The sequence below is a fragment of the Aquarana catesbeiana genome, linkage group LG03 (assembly GCF_042186555.1).
Source record: "Aquarana catesbeiana isolate 2022-GZ linkage group LG03, ASM4218655v1, whole genome shotgun sequence".
Taxonomy (NCBI): Eukaryota; Metazoa; Chordata; class Amphibia; order Anura; family Ranidae; genus Aquarana; species Aquarana catesbeiana.
Genome location: NC_133326.1, coordinates 350,333,208 through 350,353,940, shown reverse-complemented (window position 1 = coordinate 350,353,940; position 20,733 = coordinate 350,333,208). Strand labels below are relative to the sequence as shown.

The 20,733-nt window shown below is 39.8% G+C and overlaps 1 protein-coding gene across 3 annotated transcripts in view; it reads right to left on the bottom strand.

The window, feature by feature from the left end:
- Positions 1-5,580: 5,580 nt before the first annotated feature.
- The window catches only part of CREBRF (CREB3 regulatory factor), a 115,033-nt gene continuing 99,880 nt past the window's right edge, over positions 5,581-20,733 (bottom strand). For all 3 annotated transcript variants that reach the window (XM_073620596.1, XM_073620597.1, XM_073620598.1), the window contains one exon: positions 5,581-17,660. In XM_073620596.1, the coding sequence (XP_073476697.1) occupies positions 17,545-17,660 (116 nt within the window). In that variant the 3' untranslated portion in view covers positions 5,581-17,544. The remainder of the gene's footprint in view (positions 17,661-20,733) is intronic.

The following is a 20,733-nucleotide window of genomic DNA, read 5'->3' as shown; positions in this document are numbered from 1 at the left end:
TGAGTACATTGATTAAAAACTAGCTACAAGGGCGAGTTCAGAGGGTAGTGATAAATGGGTTCTGTGCTGGGACCAATCCCATTTAATTTGTTCATAAACGACCTGGAGGATGGGGTAAACAGTTCAATCTCTGTATTTGTGCTGATACTAAGCTAAGCAGGGCAATAACTTCTCCGCAGGATGTGAAAACCTTGCAAGACGATCTAAACAAATTAATGGGGTGGGCAACTACATGGAAAACGAGGTTTAATGTAGAAAAATGTAAATAAAAATGCATTTGGGTGGCAAAAATATGAATGCAATCTATACACTAGGGGGAGAACCTCTGGGGGAATCTAGGATGGAAAAGGACCTGGGGGTCCTAGTAGATGTAGCTGCTGCTAACAAAGCAAAGAGAATATTGGCATGCATTAAAAAAGGGATTAACTCCAGGGATAAAGCAATAATTCTCCCACTCTACAAGACTTTGGTCTGGCCGCACCTAGAGTATGCTGTCCTGTTCTAGGCACCAGTCCTCAGGAAGGATGTACTGGAAATGGAGCGAGTACAAAGAAGGGCAACAAAGCTAATAAAGGGTCTTGAGGATATTAGTTATGAAGAAAGGTTGCGAGCACTGAACTTATTCTCTCTGGAGAAGAGACGCTTGAGAGGGGATATGATTTCAATTTACAAATACAGTACTGGTGACCCCACAATAGGGCTAAAACGTTTTCACGGAAGGGAGTTTAACAAGACACATGGCTACTCATTAAAATTAGAAGAAAAGAGGTTTACCCTTAAATTACGTAGAGGGTTCTTTACTGTAAGAACAGCAAGGATGTGGAAATCCCTTCCACAGGCGGTGGTCTCAGCGGGCGGGGGCATCGATAGCTTAAAAAAACAATTAGATAAGCACCTGAATGACCACAACATACAGGGATATACAAGGTAATACTGACACATAATCACACACATAGGTTAGACTTATGTCTTGTTTCAACCTCACCTACTATGTAAGTGTAGGCAGGTTTACCCTATGGCAGGGGTGCCCAACCTTTTGAAGAGTGAGGGCCACCCAGGTGACTTGGTAACCGTTCACAGGGCACAATGAGCAGAATGGGCGGGTGACAGGTCCATGTACACACTGCATATGCAGAATGGACACAGACACAGCCCACTCCACTCTATGGGCCCTCCGATCCAATTCCCCCAGACCGAAGTGGATGGATCCCCTTTCTGTTTTTTTTTTTTTTTTTTTTTTTAGTGGATTGAATTGGAGCTAGGTGGGTGTAAACGGACACGAGTCCATGATAGAGGTGAATGGAGAGTCCGATTAGCTCCACCTGAAAAACGGACAGGCGGTACCGATCAGATTGATCATGTGAAAGGGGCCTAAGGCTGCTTTCACACTGATGCACTGCGGTTTACCCGCAGCATGGATGCAGAGCAGTGCACCTGTGGCTTGCCTGCGGGTTAACTGCACTTTTCCATACAATTCTATTAAATTCTGCAGGTGTGATGCGCTTTCAGAAAGTGCACCAAAACCACAGGTAATGACAGCAGTCTATGGCTCAGTGCAGGTAACCCGCAGGTGCACTGTGCTGAACCTGCGGATCAGTTTGAAAGCAGCCCAGAGTAACCAGTGCAGAACTAGAACAGATATGCCCATTACAATGTGATTTTAATAAAAAAACAAAAACTGACCTGTAAACACAATCTTCACTTCAGGAATCACCCTGCAGCTATTGCCAGTGGTTGCTGTCCCAGGAAGAGGGTTTGGTATCACTTTGCCTGTGACAGGAGCCTGCACTATACAGGAAGCATCAGCTCTGCTCTCTACTGTAGCCGCATGCTTCCTCTACCGCCGGCTCCATTCTCAACACTGATGCTCTGGGATGGTGGGACAGGAACCTGTGATCTGGGCTTGCCGACCCTCTATCCCAGAGCAGGAGATTGCGGGCCACATCAGAGGGCTCATGTGGACCGCAGTACTGCGGTTGAATGGGCTGCTATAGATGGTTATTTTTGGGGCTTTGACTGTGTATGTCTAGCCCCTGGTTGTCACATATTGGGTCCTTTTCTCCAGCAGTACATGATTCTAACTGCTGCCAAATGTTTTTGGAGAGTGCCTCCTCCCATTGGTTGCACTCACATGGCGTTGAGAGGGAACCATGATGAACCCTTTGGGATAAATAGTGGAGATAGGTGGCGGTGATTTTTTTCACTAGTACATTGTGGAGCAACACTTTGGTTTTATAGCTCTAATATGTAAGGCTCATGGTGGCCTTTGTTTTTGTATATGTTTTAAATGTCTGTTCAATCTTCTTACTTATACTGCTTTGGGAACTTGCTAGGTGATTTCTTTTCTCTATTAGATCTACATTTATTCTTTTTGGGCTGGAAGCAGAGTGTTTTCTGTTTATCTTCTCTCTTATTTTAGGAATTTAGGTGCAGTCTCTAGCAGTATAATTTATTATGTTCTTTTCGGATCAATTATTACACTGCATTACTTCTACTTCATCTTTGTCGATATCACTAACTTTGAAAATTATTATAACAATGCACACTCAAATACTTTTTACAAATCTACTTTGGATGATATCATGGACTGTACGGGTCTTTAACTACGTTGAATCTACCCTGCATTTGGCCTCATGTGCTTGTATGCATGCCTGACAACACTGGGGCATGCTTCTAATGAGACGATGTATGGTGTCCTGGGGTATTTCCTCCCAGATCTGGACCAGGACATCACTGAGCTCCTGAACAGACTGAGGTGCAACCTGGCGGGTCAGATAGACCGAAACATAATGTCCCAAAGGTGTTCTATTGATTTTAGGTCAGGCGAGCGTGGGAGCCATTCAGTGGTATAAATTCCTTCATCCTCCAGGAACTGGTTACATACACTCGCCACATGAGGCCGGGCATGGTCATGCACCAGGAGGAACCCAGGACCCACTGCACCAGCATGGGGTTCGACAATGGGTTTTCAAGGATTTCATCCCAATACTGAATGGCAGCCAGGGTGCCATTGTCTAGCCTGTAGAGGTCTGTGCATCCCTCCATGGATATGCCTCCCAAGACCATTCACTGACCCACCACCAAACCGGCCATGCTGAACAATGTTACAGGCAGCATAACATTCTTCACACCCTTTCAGGTCTGTCACGTGTGCTCAGGCTGAACCTGCTCTCATCTGTGAAAAGCACAGGGCGCCAGTGGCGGACCTGCCAATTCTGGTGTACAATGGCAAATACCAATCGAGCTCCACAGTGCCAAGCAGTGAGCACAGGGCCCACACTGGAGGACATCGGGCCCTCAGGCCACCCTCATGAAGTCTGTTTCTGATCGTTTGATCAGAGACATTTACACCAGTGGCCTGCTGGAGGTCATTTTGTAGGGCTCTGGCAGTGCTCATCCTGTTCCTCCTTGCAGAAAAGAGCAGATACCGGTCCTGCTGATGGGTTGAGGACCTTTCTACGGCCCTGTCCAGCTCTCCTAGAGTAACTGCCCATCTCCTGGAATCTCCTCCATGCTCTGGAGACTGTGCTGGGACACAGCAAACTTGGCTATAACACGTATTGATGTGCCACTCTGAAGGAGTTGGACTGCCTGTGCAACCTCTATAGGCTCCAGGTATCGCCTCATGCTACCAGTAGTGACACTGACTCTAGCCAAATGCAAAAAAAATGTCAGTGGCCTCCACCTCTAAAACCATTCCTGTTTTGGAGCTTGTCTCATTGTTGCCCATCTAGTGAATTTGCTGTTAATTTCATTAACGCCAAAGCAGCTGAAACTGATTAGCAACCCCCTCTGCTACTTAACTGACCAGATCAATATCCTAGGAGTTTAATGGACTTGATGCTATACTCTGATTGAAAAGTGTTGCTTTAATTTTTTTTAAGGTGTATATCAGATTAGTGTCATCCACAGATTCTCATATGGTTCACCATATCATGAAATTAAGAGTAAGAAAAACTTTAATAAAACCAGAGGCTTGATTCAGGCTTCCTTTATGATCAAGCAAGGCCGGTCGGCCATTTTGAAAATCAAAACAAGGCTTGGATTGCTGTATTCACAAGCAGGACCTCCCCTCTTGAATAAAATAAATATTGGCATGGTGACTGTCACGGCGTTCATGCCCCCAATGACGTCAGATGTGACAAAATGCATAGGGTGAAGCCAACACACATGATGTCCCCACGCTAGTCTGTACCAGGAAATATTTGGATTGTCTCCCGAGAATGACATCTTTGTATTAAATGCTTATTTTAAAAACTTGTGATTAGTTTATCTGTCCTTGTTTTACACAGTTTTACTCTAATTTCATGATATGGTGAACCATTTGTGAATCTGTGGATGGCACTAATCTGATATATAGTATATTGGAGAGTAGAAGATATAGGAATTTTCGATAAATGGCTTCTATATAGGAATCCTCCAGGATGAAATTATGATCTAAATGCTGATTTGACTCTGTAATAGGGTCTAAAGGCTACGGTAAGAATCCTGTTTACTTTAGGTGACGGCGCTCCTTGTGTTCACAAGCATTGGATTAACACACTCATCATATCAGTACAGTGGTGGATTTCTGCACTATTGGGACCGATAGACATTAATATTTATTTTTTGCACAGCAAGCCTTTATATTTTCACTTGTCATTTAAAGCAGTTATTTCACTTTCATGAAATCACAATGTGTCACGTATAGCGTGGCAACCTGTACCCCATTCAGAAATATTGCCATGTTTAATTTTTAACGGATTTGTAAATATTGGGTCCCTTTTGGTGTCCCTTGGGGTTGGAACAGATTCATTTATAAAGGTGATACTATAAAGCTTACTATATATTCTACAATTGAAGTGCCATTTTATAGATATCTATATTTGCATCTACTCCTGAAGAAGTAAACAGGAGATCCACGAAACAGGTTGAGACCTGGAATGTACATGGGTAGTAACATTTTACTTGTAAAAATTTGCAACCAGTGATCAATAAAGTGTTAGTATATTAGTTATTTCTTAATTTTATTACAGGTACTTCTATAGCGCTGTCAATTTACACAGCGCTTCACAAAATTATTATTAGTTGTCTGTGATGCACCTTATTTAAAGTCCATGGGCAAATGTAAATTTTATGGATGTGGATAGGGATATTTTTATGCTGATGTAGGGACAACCAAATGGGACTGCCATTGTTGGCCTTCTTGCTTCAGTACTTTCACAGACCTGGAACAAAGTATATGCAAGCAAGAACTTATGACTTTGCCAATCTTCATACTTGTCTTTGGTCGGTGACTGTATTTATCAAGTCAAATATACAAATAAGCATTTTCAGAAGGAGGTCAATGGCAGACCCATATTTATGTCATGCAGTAGCATTAACCAATTGGCAAAGACCACACAATGCTACAACTGTACCCACTACGGGTGTCTACAATCCATGTAAGGTCCATACGGCAATTCACTCTGACTTCTACTTTAAAAAAAACACACAGTCATAGACCAGGAGCAGTTTCTGTCGAATGGATCTTGTCTGACTAGAAGTCAGCAGTGTAACAAGGCATCAGCATTTTATGTCTATGCAAAGAAAAATGTACACTTTATTTGTGAAGAGACAAAATAGCTTTATTAAATAAAAGGCAAAACAGAAACAGACAGAAATAAAAGACATTTTGGAAACATTTTTTTTTCTTTTTTTACAGTATTTTTTTTTTTTACTTTTGCATTACATACTCCAGATTCTATTCCAGCCACTAAGCCTCCTCCTGTGCATTTATTATACAAGGGGCAAACATCTGTTATACGGTTGTAAAATGACTTGACATGCTAATTTTGTAAGAAAGCATTTTTCCACTACAGGAACCCTGAAGATGTTGTGGAATGGAGGGCTGCAACAGAGGCAGAGAACTGTGTGCATGAATGGATCATAGCCAATACGTTTACTACCTTGCTGAATCAAACATACATAATAAAGCACACAGTTGGGGAGGAGTTAAATTGGTTCACTTTTATTTGACACCAATGTGCCTCTCTTCAATCATTCAGGTTACAGGTAAATAGATGAAAACACCTAGCATACTGTAAATAGATAGTTCAGCATGAACAATGTAATACAAAGTTGTGGTTTATTTATTTTTTTGGGACCACCCCAAACAGAAAGAATCAGCAAAAACATATTTCTAATATAATAAAGTGCCATCTGCTGATAAATCATGTGCAAAATATTATTAGTAAATTACTAATGTGGAGTAGAGGAGTAGCTTCTCATATGCATCTCCACAATGACTCATAGCAGCATTAACCAGAGCTTCCAAAGTAGCTTTAGTCCAGGTTTTCGGTTACAAGTGCCAGTGAGTACTGAGTGTCTGGTGAATCAGACCCTGGAAATCCAGATAAGGACCACAAGATTGAGATATTATTGATTTTGGCTGGTAACATCTAAACAAAGGTTTGAAACTGCAACTTTTGGTGCCACTGTGGCTGCAAGTCAGATCGTTTATTAACACTCATTAGATCAATACACAGCGTGACTTTGACTAAATAAATGTCAGGAAAGTAAGATAGCTGTGGAGGAAACCAACAAAAGGAGATGCATATGACCGCATTCTGTTAAGTGCGGCAAAATGATCTTTAGCATGGAAAACTGCTGTAGTACTATAAAATTTACACTTTATCCAGCAGACAACATGATCACTGAGAGAATCTACAAGCTAGCCCCATTGCTCAAAACAGGAGAGAGGCACTCAAAATTTGTCTCCTTATGTAAGGTACATCTCTTTTTCTTAGTCAGAATCACACACACACATCAACACATTTCTTCCCAAATGGTCCACACAAAAAGGGCCTAGAAAAAGGCCAGCTTCTATCTGAACGTACAAGTAAGGCACAATTATAAGAACACATCACACACACGACAGGCAAGGGAAACAAAACAGACAGTTGGGTCTGATAAGTGTACTGCCTGACCCATAGTAGGTTTTGAAACCTCTTTTACATCAAAGTGTAGGATCTTTAGCAGTAGAAGGAAAACTGAGTACTTCAAAGTAATACTGGAATATTATAGATGTTAAGGAAAGTGAAATGAGAGACCACCATAATCTATGTGGTATATATGACCAGAAGTACCATTTGGTGGTGTTCTCTAAAGTGACTAGTTTTGACAATTTAGACAGCCCTTCCCAAGGACTTTTGTGAAGAAACTGCCCAGTCAAATGTGAATGAACCTTAAAAGCAGAACCGTGAACAGGCTATTGACGTTCAAATATTTACATGATCATATCAAGCACTAAGGCTGCATTCACACCTGAGCATTTTTAAAGTTGCACGTTTTTACAGGGATTTTGTACAGGTCAATGTAAAAAGCAGAAAAAACTCATGTAATCTGCCCTAAAGAAGCTCATGCTCTTTTTTGAGCTTAAGGCGTTTATCAGGCGTTTCGCTTCAGGTGACAAAACACTCAGATGTGAATAGGTGCCATTGAAATGAATGGGATTTTGCTTGTTGGGCATTTTTTCAGGCGTTTTATTAGCTGAAAACGATCAGGTGTGAATGCAGCCTAAATGAGCTTAAAGCCTGGTACACACGGGCTGAATATCAGCCAGTTAAAACAGAAACTGGCCTGTATTCGGCCGGTGTACATCAGCCTGTCTGACAGAAGCCGGCTGAACAGCCAGCTTCTGTCAAACAGGCATACTGGAAAACCAGTAGCTGATCTGCATCCAATCAGCGCTGGCAGCCAACGGCTGGGAGCAGTGACCGGTGTGTGTTTTCTGGCCGGGGGGGCAGTCTCCCTGTCAAAAACACAATAGCTCAGTGGGGAGATCGCTGTACCAATAATCACATAGTACAACAAGCTCGCTGGGTTGAACAGAAAAAAAAACCTTAAGACCACTCCCCTCTGTAGCTGCAGGCACTGTAAAATTCATCCTTAAATTTGACAAGAAAATACTAATTTTAGCCTTTCGCGCTCTCTCCTCTTTCTAGTACACCTGCTCTGTGTTTTCAACAGAAGGTTGGCAACCTGCTAAGTCAATGCTGAGAGAAGGAGTAGGATGGCCTAAACTTCTTAAACAAAACTGAAAGAGCATACTTTCTGTTGTATATACAAAGACTGAGTGACTCCACAATGCCTGCAGCTACAGAGGCAAGTAAGGGCTTCTTTTAAAGTTTATTTAATGCTTAAATAACCCTTTAGACTATCTAAATAGTTAGATGAACACAGATCTTCTTTAAAAAGCAACCACTAACTCTGACAACTGGTTGTTAGAAGTGAAACGGTCACTCAAGCTCTCATTAACTCCTATAAGATCATCTTCATCATTCCTCATATTGAGGAATACAGGAAGGAGTACAAATGTATCCTTTCATCCAATTACTAACACAGGCAGTGTTTGAAGCAGTTAGAGGATGCAGGGTACTGAGAGGAAAGGAGACAAATCTCTGTTTACCTTGGAAAGGAGCCTCCTGGAAATGGGAAGCTCACCTTCCCTCTTCGTAGCTAGCATATGCTCATGAGATCTCAGGGCATAAAAACTACCAGCTATAATCTCCCCGAGAAAACCTGTGTGGTTATTCTAATTATTAATTATCCCAGCCTTGCGTGACGTGTGCATGCCTTGAAAAACAATAACATAAAAATGAATTTTTCCAAGGATTACAACAGATAAAAATTTATGTCAGATGATCATATTCAACCTGCAAGAAATCCAAGTGCACAACTGGTTGTGTCCTGTGTAGCTAGAATCTGGCTGTTCTCAAACTACATACAAATGCAGAAATTAACATATATACATAATGAGGTTTTACAATGCAACTTGTTTTCTTCATAAGAGCAAGAACTATACACTAAAGATTTACATTATAATATATAAATGTATACTATATATATATATATTATGACAATAGAGGAAGCAGAATATTACTGGCATCAAAGTACAACCATGTCTAGACTGTTTTAAAATACCACAGAGTCTCCTGGTTTAAGAGTAAAGCCGCACAGCTTTTTCTTCTAAACTGTGTCATTGTGTGGAGGGTGCATGGTGGCTCCTGGTAGTCTGGGCCAAGCTCAGACAGTCACTAATTATAGTCACATTGGTCCTTAGTTCGAACATTCCACACACTTGGTTCCTTGCTATAAACTAGCTAGGCCTCAGAAAAGCATTTAGGTGCCGTTTCATTGGGGCTCTGTCCAATTTACCAATTTAGCTGATAGCTGGGAGAGCTTTGATACATATCAACTCATGCAAAACAGAAAACGCTTAAGGGTGAACACCAGTTCAGGACCTGTAATAAAATATCTAAATTTAGGATGGTCTTACCATGTCCTCAATGACAAGGTCCAATAGTCAAACCATGCAAATCCAACCTAACCTGAGGCATAATTTTCCTCTGTATCATAACTGCCAGCTGTATTTAGTTTACATCAAGTATTGCTGCAGCATACAAAGCAGTCCAGAGTTAGCAGCAAATGGCAGGAAATGACATATATATATATACGTATGTTTGTAAAACGAAACTATTTCCTCTTTTAACAAAGTGCTTTTTGTACATATACATAAATACTTATAAAATAAAGTGTCAGTTGGAAAAAAAAAAGTTAAGTCTAAAATCTCTCAACATCTGCTCACTATACAAACTAGCAATAACACTGTGTGGCCACCTAGAGACTGGAGTGACCATGTTCGATGTCACGGATGATAAGGGGTGAGAAGGAATGACATGAAGTGGCAGGAAGAGAAAATCAGTGGGTGTACAATTATGGCAAAGGATATAAACTTTCTTGTGCCATACTGAGGCAAAACGTGGCCCTCATTTTACCAAGAGTAAAATAGTTGAGAGGTTGTACCCATGGGCACTTCATCTGTGCCCATGCTATGTTTGATTTACGTAGCGTTCATAGCTTGGGCAATGGAATTCAAGAGCCACCACACCTTAGGTTCCATACAAATCTAAGCAGGATGTGCTTTACAGGTAAGTTTATACGGACCTCTGGATGGGCTCACTACATACAGGGAAAATGGCACATCCTATAATCTTTTGCATGCCATCCAACCTGAACATTTATAGGTATAGTCAACATTATTTCATGCGATTCAAAAACCATAGGTGAGGTAACATTTGAGTTCAGTTTAAAAGGTTGAATGTAGCTTAAAAAAAAAAAAAAAAAAAAAAAAAAAAAAAAAAACACACTGTGGAACATATTCAGGAAAAAAAATATGACCATTGTTTCAACGTATCCTTTCCTAGGAAAATGGCAAACTGCAATCAGATTGTCTGCTATGGACAACATTCCTCTTGTTTGCTTGAGTTGATCAATAGATCAACCCCATTACTTTTTGCATGAGCACCAATAAACACAGAATTTTTATGTCAATGGAAAACAATTATTTACAGAGTGCCTTGTACATGTAGATAAAACTGAGAGGTACAATGGTAGATTGTCTGGAACATACTGTAGATCTGTATTACTTAACTTGTGCCACAGTCAGGACTGAAACATGATCAAGAGTCTACCATAGAAAAGGCACCCCCAACATAACAGTGCAAAATGAGTAAATGCTAAGTCTGTATGCTATTTTTTTCAATAGAACGACAATCAATCTCCATACAAAACTGATGAGAAAACTCCACAAGGCAACTGCAGAAAAATACTGCCATCTTTGCTGCCTTAATATTTATTGTAATGCCACAACAGCCAATTAGAATAGATGGCCGTCATATAGAAAAACAACGTAGTACTGCTGCCTAAAGTCTTGTCCTCCAACTACAATACATCCTACATGTCTGAATAATGCTAGATTATACAGGCTTCCCTTAACACAAAATCTATTATTTAAAGTCACATCTGGTCAGAAAAAAAGTTTTGAATGGTTTTAGCAAGTTACCTGAGTCTTTTGTGCTTTACAGATACTGGGGTATGTTTGTATGGACTCAAGCATGGTAGGCTAAGATTATCTGTCAGGTGTTTGGAGTGTTATATATAGCCCTGTGTTAAATATAAGCAAGTGTATTGCCAGAGGAAAAAGGATTTCCGGAAGTTGTGTGTCTACTGTAGAAATGGCTTGGGATGTTATTACAGCAATGAGGGATTGATACATACAGTACATTGGATTGCCCTCTAACAGTTGAAAGTGGTAAAGGACATTATAGCTGTGCATTGAAAAACATGTGGGACTCTTCACAAGATACAAAGCGCAGTGGCCTAGAGCTGGCAATCAGAACTCCTTTGTGATCTGACTATAGTGAATCTGGTTGGCTGCTATAGATTTCTGCAATTTAAACAATCACTGCGCTTTGTACTCTTATTACCCAAGCCCAACTTGCAGCTGGCAAATACCAGTAAGCAATTCTTCTTTCTTTGACTAAGTTGTGGAAATACCTGCAGAAGAGGACACCACTGAATAAAACCAAGCTTATCAACTGAGAAGTAAAAGTCAGTATAAGTTCCTCAAAAAGGCAGGAAGGAAGCAGACTAGGAAGCAACAACGGTTGTTAATAAGGCACTCCGAAATGTATGCCAACTACTAAATGTCATTACAGATTAGGTAAAACAGAAATGTTATATGGAACTTCTACTGGACAACAAAGTGCAAAATATAGATGAATGACGAGCACCTCTCAGAAACGCACTTGGGCATGAACATAGCAGCTACTGAAGGATGACCCTTCAGTGTGTGGGCCAAAGGCGTAGACATAGAACACATCATATCATTGCGAGACTTTTGGGACTTTGGCTGGGATTGTCAGTGTTTGCCATGTACATTAATGGGAAATAGAGGGCAGCATCTAGAAAAGGCAAAGCACTGGGTTTCCGGGTCTAGCCAGGTTTCTATTGAATTGCCAGCTTCACATTAGATGGTCCATGAAAATGAATGTTCATCCTCACTAAGCCACAAAAAAAAGTGGTAGCTCATTATACATTTCCTAAAAATGATATAGCACAGTCTCATGTAGAAAGTCTTACTGTTTGCTACAATTTGTACACTTCCCAAAAGAAACTTGGGGTAAGAAGGAAATGTTATCCTATAGTCACCTCAGTACCGTTGGCTATGTACTTTTTTTTTCTGCATCTAGCAAAACATGGCTGAGCCAGCTGACAAGGGGTACGTCCGTGTAATCCGCATCAAATCTTCTGCTAAATGGGATACAGGGCCTTATGTAAAACAACAACAGGTCAGGATGAATCACGCAGTTGGCATATTAAGTAGACTATGCTGATACGCAGTCACTGTCCAGCTGTGCTCATACAGCCCTAATCAGTAAAACTGTGAAAATCAATGATGCATTAAAGAGTGCAAAAATCAATAGCAACCAATTCAGATTAAAGCATTGCGATCGCCACAAGATGAAATCTTACCAGTTGCTTTGGCTTACTGCACTTTGAATAATACCTCTTGTTTTTTCAAATAAGGCAGAAAGTGTATCCAGACAAGTCAAATCTCAGTAATGAATGGGCAATATGAATGGCTGTTTACTGTTCATTTGTTTTGTATTGGATGCACCATTTAGCGGTGCAAACAAAATTTTTCACCAATTCTGGGCCTGCTGAAGACACAGAAGAATGTCTCATAAAGCTAGTTAAAATCGTTATGGATACAAACAAGCCATTACAAATAAAAACTTTAGTGCTTCAATGGACCCATCTGAATCAGTAAATAGGCTGGCTGAAAATACACACGCACCCGTAAGAAATAGCTTACAGAAGATACTTCTCACAATAAAAATAAAACGTCCCTATAAACTCATGCTGTATAGATTTACTGGAAAATCTTGTGTGGTCTAGAATTCTCTGTCAATCATCTCTGATCATTTAAAGTTGATCCTGGGTTTAGAAGACTGTTGGGCACTCTTTCTTCCATTGCTCTACATCTCTAAAGGATCTTTCTTAGAAACAATGGAAAATGCTGCTCAGCCCATGTTAAAGCATTGGTGCTGTACGAATGTGTCCAAGAAACAATTATACCCTATGGAGCAGACAAATGTTAAATGCTCATGAACACATTGCTGGATACACACTGCATTCAACATAATGCACATTTTCAGGACCCGTGGTGCTAAGCAATACATATTATTACTGACACCCAGGTCCACTTACACACAGCACTTAAAAGCTAAACACAAAAGCAACAATCCCACCGCTAGAGATTTTCTAGGGTATTCAGAATCGCCAGTGTAATTTAGTCCTAAAAAGGTGCCTTCTCACACTGTCACAAACTTGTAACAAACTGCTGTGTTTTTCCTGGGTGGTAAAAAAAACATCTGGGCAGAATTAATAATAATACCAATACAAAGATTACCAAGATGAATGCTCACATTTTCTAAATGTCAGCAGGACTGAGGCATTTGGGGGGAGTGCAAATGTCTACATACAGGTGACCTGTCCAGGTGTACCCGCCAGAGTACATTTGACAGGTTCATGTAGTAGATCGGCCTGTTCAAATAATCTTCAAATAATAGTTTATCGTTTATAAAAATGACAACTCAAATTAAATGCGCCATATTAACAGGTATTTTTTTTATCTTTTATAAAAAAAAAAAGAAGGATTGCTTGTTAAACATGTATACATCTATTGGGCATACTTTACACATTTTATACAAGATGATAAATACCAAGGGCACTTGATAAACATCTATCAGTTCAGCTTTAAGTTGAATAAAATAGTTACTAATATAGAACTACAATATGTGCAAAAACAGCAGTCTAACCTCTCAATACCTGCACAGGCATGGGTTTACACATACACTATATTGTCAAAAGTATTGTGACACCTACCTTTACATGCATTTTAATGGCATCCCGGTCTTAGTCTGTAGGGTTCAATATGGAGTCGGCCCACCCTTTGCAGCTATAACAGCTTCAACTCATCTAGGAAGGCTGTCCACAGGTCCTGACCTCAACCGGATAGAAAACGTTTGGGTTGAATTAGAGTGGAGAATTGCGTGTCAGGCCTTTTTGTCCACATCAGTACCTAACCTCAGAAAATGTGCTTCTGGAAGAATGGTCAAACATTGACATAGACACACTCCTAAACCTTGTGGACAGCCTTCCCCAGAAGAGTTGAAGCTGTTATAGCTGCAAAGGGTGGGCCAACTCAATATTGAACCCTACAAACTAAGACTGGCCTTTAAAGTTCATGTGCGTGTAAAGGCAGGTGTCACAATACTTTTGACAATATAGTGTATATGTGGAAAGAAAGAGCTACTTGGAAATACATAAATGTAACTAAGTTTTAAATTGCTTCCACAGCCCAGGAAAAGCAGACTAACATGTTACAGGCTAGTGTGAGTACGCACCAGATTACTATAAAATGAATCGTGATATAGTAGTTACGTATTTTCTTAGGGACAATTCTTTTACCATAACTGCACAAACTGCTGGTGCCTAACAAAACTAAAAGAAACGATAATGGACATTTCTGAAGCACTTTGTAATTCTCCGATTCTGTATACTGTTTAAGATTTTGAGACCTAAAAACAGATTCAACCCCCGAATTTTAAAAAACATAAGGCACGTCTAAGGGAGCAATCTTTTTTTTTTTTTCTTTTTTTTTTTTTTTTTGGCATTACAACTACCAAAAGTGCTGCAAATTTCTTTCTTTACAGCAAGAAAAAAAGAACTCTGTATATCAAAACTAACATTTTAAATCTTTGTATATTTCAAGAATATATGTATCAAAGAAAATATAATCTAAGAGCAAACCAGATCACAGAATAAACTCCAGCCATCAGTGAACACTTTTGCATTTGGCAAAGCATCGTGCGATATACATAGCAAAAGCATTCATTTATCTCTCCATGTCCTGACAAAAAATGGAGTACTGCTCAAGGTCCCATGCTGTTCCGTTTTTCTGCTGCCTCTTAACCCACAATCTGATTTGGGCAAAACCACCTTCACCCACCTAGGTCACCTTCTGAATAAACAGAGCAGTCAGAACAAACGTGTTCTGCGTGAATCAGCATGTGCAGGCAATGGGATCTTTAGCAGCAGTTGATCTCCTGTGAGTGCCCATAGAGATGAACAAAAACTTGCTATGTGTGCAACATGATGAAACAATTGAACCAAATACTGAATTTTCACCAGAGGTGGCTGGAATAACTGTTTAATGGTTCGATATTTAACACTTTTTTCCAGATTGTGGGAATTTCTACAAATAAACGAATTACAGACAGCTATAGAGCTGATCCAGACAGATGGCTAAATTAAGTTGCTGGGTTAACTTGTTAAACATTTTGAACATTCTAACATTAGGTCTAATTCAATAGATTTAGGCAATTAGGGAAGCAGCTTAGGGGAGTAAAGTCTTCAAACACATACCTGTGAGATGCACTCTTGTGGTATTCCAATTTGGGGTCATACGTCCTGGAACCACAGTGGCCTGCACTGTAGCACAAACGTCAGCAGAGTCTTCAGTAAAAAAGACTCTGCTGAGGCTGAAACCCACAATACAGAGCTGCTTCAAGTCATGTCAACCAACATGCTGGCTTCAGGTCTGTGACCAAAAGCCACAGGGCTGCATAATCTGCTTTTAAATCTTCTTTACCCCCCTAGCTAGCCTCCTAAAAGCTGTAAATCTTTTAAAGTGGACGTAACTTTAAAGTTTAGGTCTGTTTTTAGACTCGATCTTCTCTAATGTAAGAAAGAATATCTCAACACTTTCTGTAGCCACAAAGTAACTACATGCAGGATAAAGCCAAATCCACCAAAAGACAAAAATGAAAACCAAGTCCCTAACAAACCAAATAAGCATATCTTGCAAAAAGGTACAAAAATATACATTTTTTTCCTTTTTTTTTTTTTTTTTTTTTCCCTCTTTTAACATCTTACGTTTGTTTCTTTCATATCAGGTCATGCTCTGTATGATCAACATTAACAAAAATATTGGCAAAGTATTAGAATTTCTAAAGCTCTCCTTTTCTTCTCAAGTTCAATATATTTGGGTGCATATAACAATAGCAAAAATAGATATATTTATATATATTTTCTTTTACAACATATATGCCTACAACATGTCTCTGGCTAGGGAAAATATCAGATTCTGGAAGTTTATCTATATGAATGAAATGTAGCAGCACCACCTACCCTCCAAAAATCTGAAAAAAAAATCTAAAGCTAAATACAAAAAAAAAACAAAAAACAAACAACTACATATATAAAGTCTATATTTATCTACAGGGGAATCACTCGTGTTACTGTAGACAGCAGACTGTGAATAAACCCTCAGAGTTTACATACAGACTCAGAATATTGGACCGCTACAAAAACAAAAAAACAAAATTCACAGTTTATTATAACCCCCTACTAATCCCAAAATTCTGCTGACCTAAACTTTTAAATATATATATTTTTTTTTTAAATGTTTACATTCATTACAGTATCTTTTAAGCTGTGCAAATCTTTACTTTGACTGGCAGTTCGCCACCTCAACGTGTTTTGTCTTTGGTACAAAATAAAAATAAAAAAAGGAAAACAATCAAAAGTAATGTGCAATTTTTCTTCCTTTTCAAACTAAAAGTACCAAAGAGAAAATAAAAAGAACACAAATCAAAAAAGTGCGGCTTTTTAGTTCAAGAGCCACCGTTTAAGGTTTTTTTTTTCTCTTTTGTTGCCTTTTATGTTTTTTTTTTTTTAACCTTTTTGTTGTTTTTTTTTTTTTTTTTTCAATGTCTATACAATTCACAGACTCTGTGGCACATATCTACATTTTCAACATATTCCTATATACATTCGGAGAAAAAAGGAAGTCACAAGGATTTTTTATCTTAAACATGTAAGTTCAACCCAATAAATATGTATCAAACTATGCAATTAAGCCCACTACACTAAATTTTTTTTTTTATATATTTTGTAACGGTTTAAAGCATACCAAAAAAAGCAACTTTAAGCAGAAGAATATCTTCTCACTTCGCAAATTACAAGGCACAAAGATAATTTTTTTATAATTTTGTAGTCCCACTTCTGACAAACGATTTGCGATTGCAAAGTCTGTTTTCTCTGCGTCAGACATATTGTGACGGTAGCCACTTCTGGTGACCGCGGCTTTGCTGCTGTAAAATGAGCGCGGCACACACAGGCATAGACATATAAGCCTGGCATAAGGATTCTGTATTCAATCTACAATCTAACATCCCAAAAGAGTTCTTATCACTTGTGTTTGGAGCTTATTCTGAATAATTTTGGCATTAGCTCAAAACTATGGGAACGTAAAAGAAAAAACAATAGAAGTCTGACTAAGACAGACATTAAACTTACAATACGTTTTGACCATTTCTTTTGCACATTTAAGTTCAGTATTTAGAAATCTATGGCAATGATAGAGTTGTTGCTGCTTGTATGCTAATAACAAAGAATTACGAACAACCAGAAGTTGTGATAAAACAGAGCTCCATGCAAAGAGTACTTGCCACTTGCAGACAAGTTTGTTTGCTTCTCTAGCCCAACAAATCTTGTTTAAAATAGAATCCTAGCAGATGATGAAATTTACATGCAAGACCTAAATGGAATTTACAGTGCAGACTGTGGAGAAGACAAGGACGACACATCAGCGCTCATCATGTAGGGAGGCCATCACACCTTTGAAGTGGGTATACGTAACCCAACTAGGCCACCAGTGGGATTTCCCTCAGAGGTTTTCTCCAGAACTTGATTAACAAAGTCAGAGGTCTGGCCAGCCACTGGTGATCCTGAAAAACAAAATAAAAAGCTTCTTTACAACACTTCACCAACATAATCAGATTCTGCTTCCAGATAAGTGGTCCTTTGTGTTATGGTCTAAGTCTAAGGCAAGAACAAAATGGGTCAAACACAAAAAAAATAAAATAAAAAAGGCAGAATAAGGACTAAAACATCAATATGATAAAGCAAGACATTGTATCAAAAAAACAGTTGATTCCTTATGGCCCAACGCGTTTCATGGACTTGATCCACTTCTTCAGGATTTGTCAAAGCGCTTATTCACATAATCTAAACAAACCACCAAAACTATTCAATATTTATCATCCCAATAACTGTTGGTTAATTAGGGCCATAAGGAATCAACTGCTTTTTTTATATAAGGTCTTACATTATCACTAAGAGGTTTTAGTATTTGTCCTATATTTCGATATTTATGATATTTTGTGGATTGACATGGCAAATCATTTTATGGATTCTGTAAATAAATTGTGTTTTTAGATATATGTTGTGCCTCAAAAGTCCCATTTTAGTGCATTTATTTATTTTTCTTTTGCTTGATAGTATAAAGCATGGGCATTGAATTAAAATTCATGGAGGTCCGATTAGTAAAATTTTCTTCTAGCAGAGGTCCGAATTGCATTTTTGTGCGATGACTCAGATTCTTTACATCACAGCCCAGGTGTGTAGGCACGACAGCCCATTAATTTGAATGGGCTGGTGTGCCTGTGTTTTCTGCTGGGAAAAGGTCCTGGCACCTTTTGAAAAGAAAAAGCCGCACGGAAACTGCACGGTGCTCTTGTACCATGCAGTTTCCATGTGCAGGAAACTGCACCTTGCATTTCAGTGTGTTTAAGAGTCAATGGTACCCCTGCCCCTTTCACATCCCCCCCACAGCACTTTATTCCTTCACATCAGCTCCACCCCCCATACACTCACAGCACTGACCCTTCACATATCATTCCCACAGCACTGTCCCCCTTTACATCTCCACTCCCACCACACACAGCACCCCCAAAGCACTATCTAAAAAGAAAAATTTGCGCTAGGTGTACAGAAAAAATATGTGACAGGAAAATGTGAATGAAATTATATTTAAGTATCCTGCAGCTGAAACACTATAACCCTGATAGGGGGCACAAAACAAAATATATATACAAAAAGTGCAGCGCTGGAAGACTACTACTACAGTAGACAGTGAAAATTATATTCAAAAGAAAAACAAAAACCTAAATGCTGACAAACCGTGCACATTAATATTCCACTAATTATCTGATAAGGATCAGTGGGTATTGTTCATAAGGAAATAATAGTAAACACCAATTCAAATGTCATAAAAGACGTGCTTAATTATAATATAGTGTCCACAAAATACATGTGTGAATGTTCCGCTGGGTAAATCCGTGACTTCCACCATTGACAGAAACCGTCACCACAGAAAAGATGGAGGCTTACCAGACAGCCCTTATGAGACAGCATAAGATTATCCTCCTCTTATGGATGTTGTCCTCCCTGTAGATGGTTCCTGATTGAGAGCGCTGTAATGGTGGTTTCCAGACTGAACCTCAGCAGTAGAGGGGGGGGGGGGGAATCCCCTCTCAGCGATGATGAGAATCCAAAAAAGGAAGAGAAAACTCCAATAGTGTAAAAAAGTTTAACTTCTTTTTATTTAAATCGCCAGCAAGCATCCATGAATAAAAATTCCTTGCAAGGAGTTTAAAAACAGCTCCAATGAAACAAAGTCCGCGCATGCGCAGTCCGTGCGTGCGTGTCTACCCTACGGCCGTTTAGTCAGAAATGACATAATCAGGGGCACCTGATGATGTCATTTCTGACGAAACGGCCGTAGGGTAGACACGCACGCACGGACTGCGCATGCGCGGACTTTCTGTTTCATTGGAGCTGTTTTTAAACTCCTTGCAAGGAATTTTTATTCATGGATGCCTGCTGGCGATTTAAATAAAAAGAAGTTAAACTTTTTTACACTATTGGAGTTTTCTCTTCCTTTTTTGGATTCTCATCATCGCTGAGAAGGGATTCCCCCCCCCCCCCCCCTCTACTGCTGAGGTTCTGTCTGGAAACCACCATTACAGCGCTCTCAATCAGGAACCATCTACAGGGAGGACAACATCCATAAGAGGAGGATATCTTATGCTGTTTCATAAGGGCTGTCTGGTAAGCCTCCATCTTTTCTGTGGTGACGGTTTCTGTCAATGGTGGAAGTCACGGATTTACCCAGCGGAACATTCACACATGTATTTTGTGGACACTATATTATAATTAAGCACGTCTTTTATGACATTTGAATTGGTGTTTACTATTATTTCCTTATGAACAATACCCACTGATCCTTATCAGATAATTAGTGGAATATTAATGTGCACGGTTTGTCAGCATTTAGGTTTTTGTTTTTCTTTTGAATATAATTTTCACTGTCTACTGTAGTAGTAGTCCTCCAGCGCTGCACTTTTTGTATATATACCCCCAAAGCACTGCCCCCTTCACATATTCCCCCCACAGCACTGCCCCCTTCACATATCACCCCCAAAGCACTGCCCCCTTCACATATCACCCCCAAAGCACTGCCCCTTTCCCATATCACCCCCACAGCACTGCCCCCTTCATATATAACCCCCACAGCACTGCCCCCTTCATATATAACCCCCACATCACTGCCCCCTTCATATATAACCCCCACAGCACTGCCCCCTTCATATATAACCCCAACAGCACTGCCCCCTTTATATTTAACCCCAACAGCACTGCCCCCTTTATAATTTAACCCCAACAGCACTGCCCCCTTTATATTTAACCCCCAAAGCACTGCCCCCTTCATATATCACCCCCAAATCACTCCCCTCTTCACATATCCCCCATAGCACTGCCCCTTCATATATCACCCCCAAAGCACAGTCCCTTTCACATAGATCCCCCCCCAAAGCACTGTCCCTTCACCTATCACCCCCACAGAACTACCCTCTTCATATATAACCCCCAAAGCACTGTCCCCTTCATATATAACCCCCCAAAGCACTTCTCCCTTCATATATAACCCCTAAAGCACTACCCCCTTCATATCCCCCC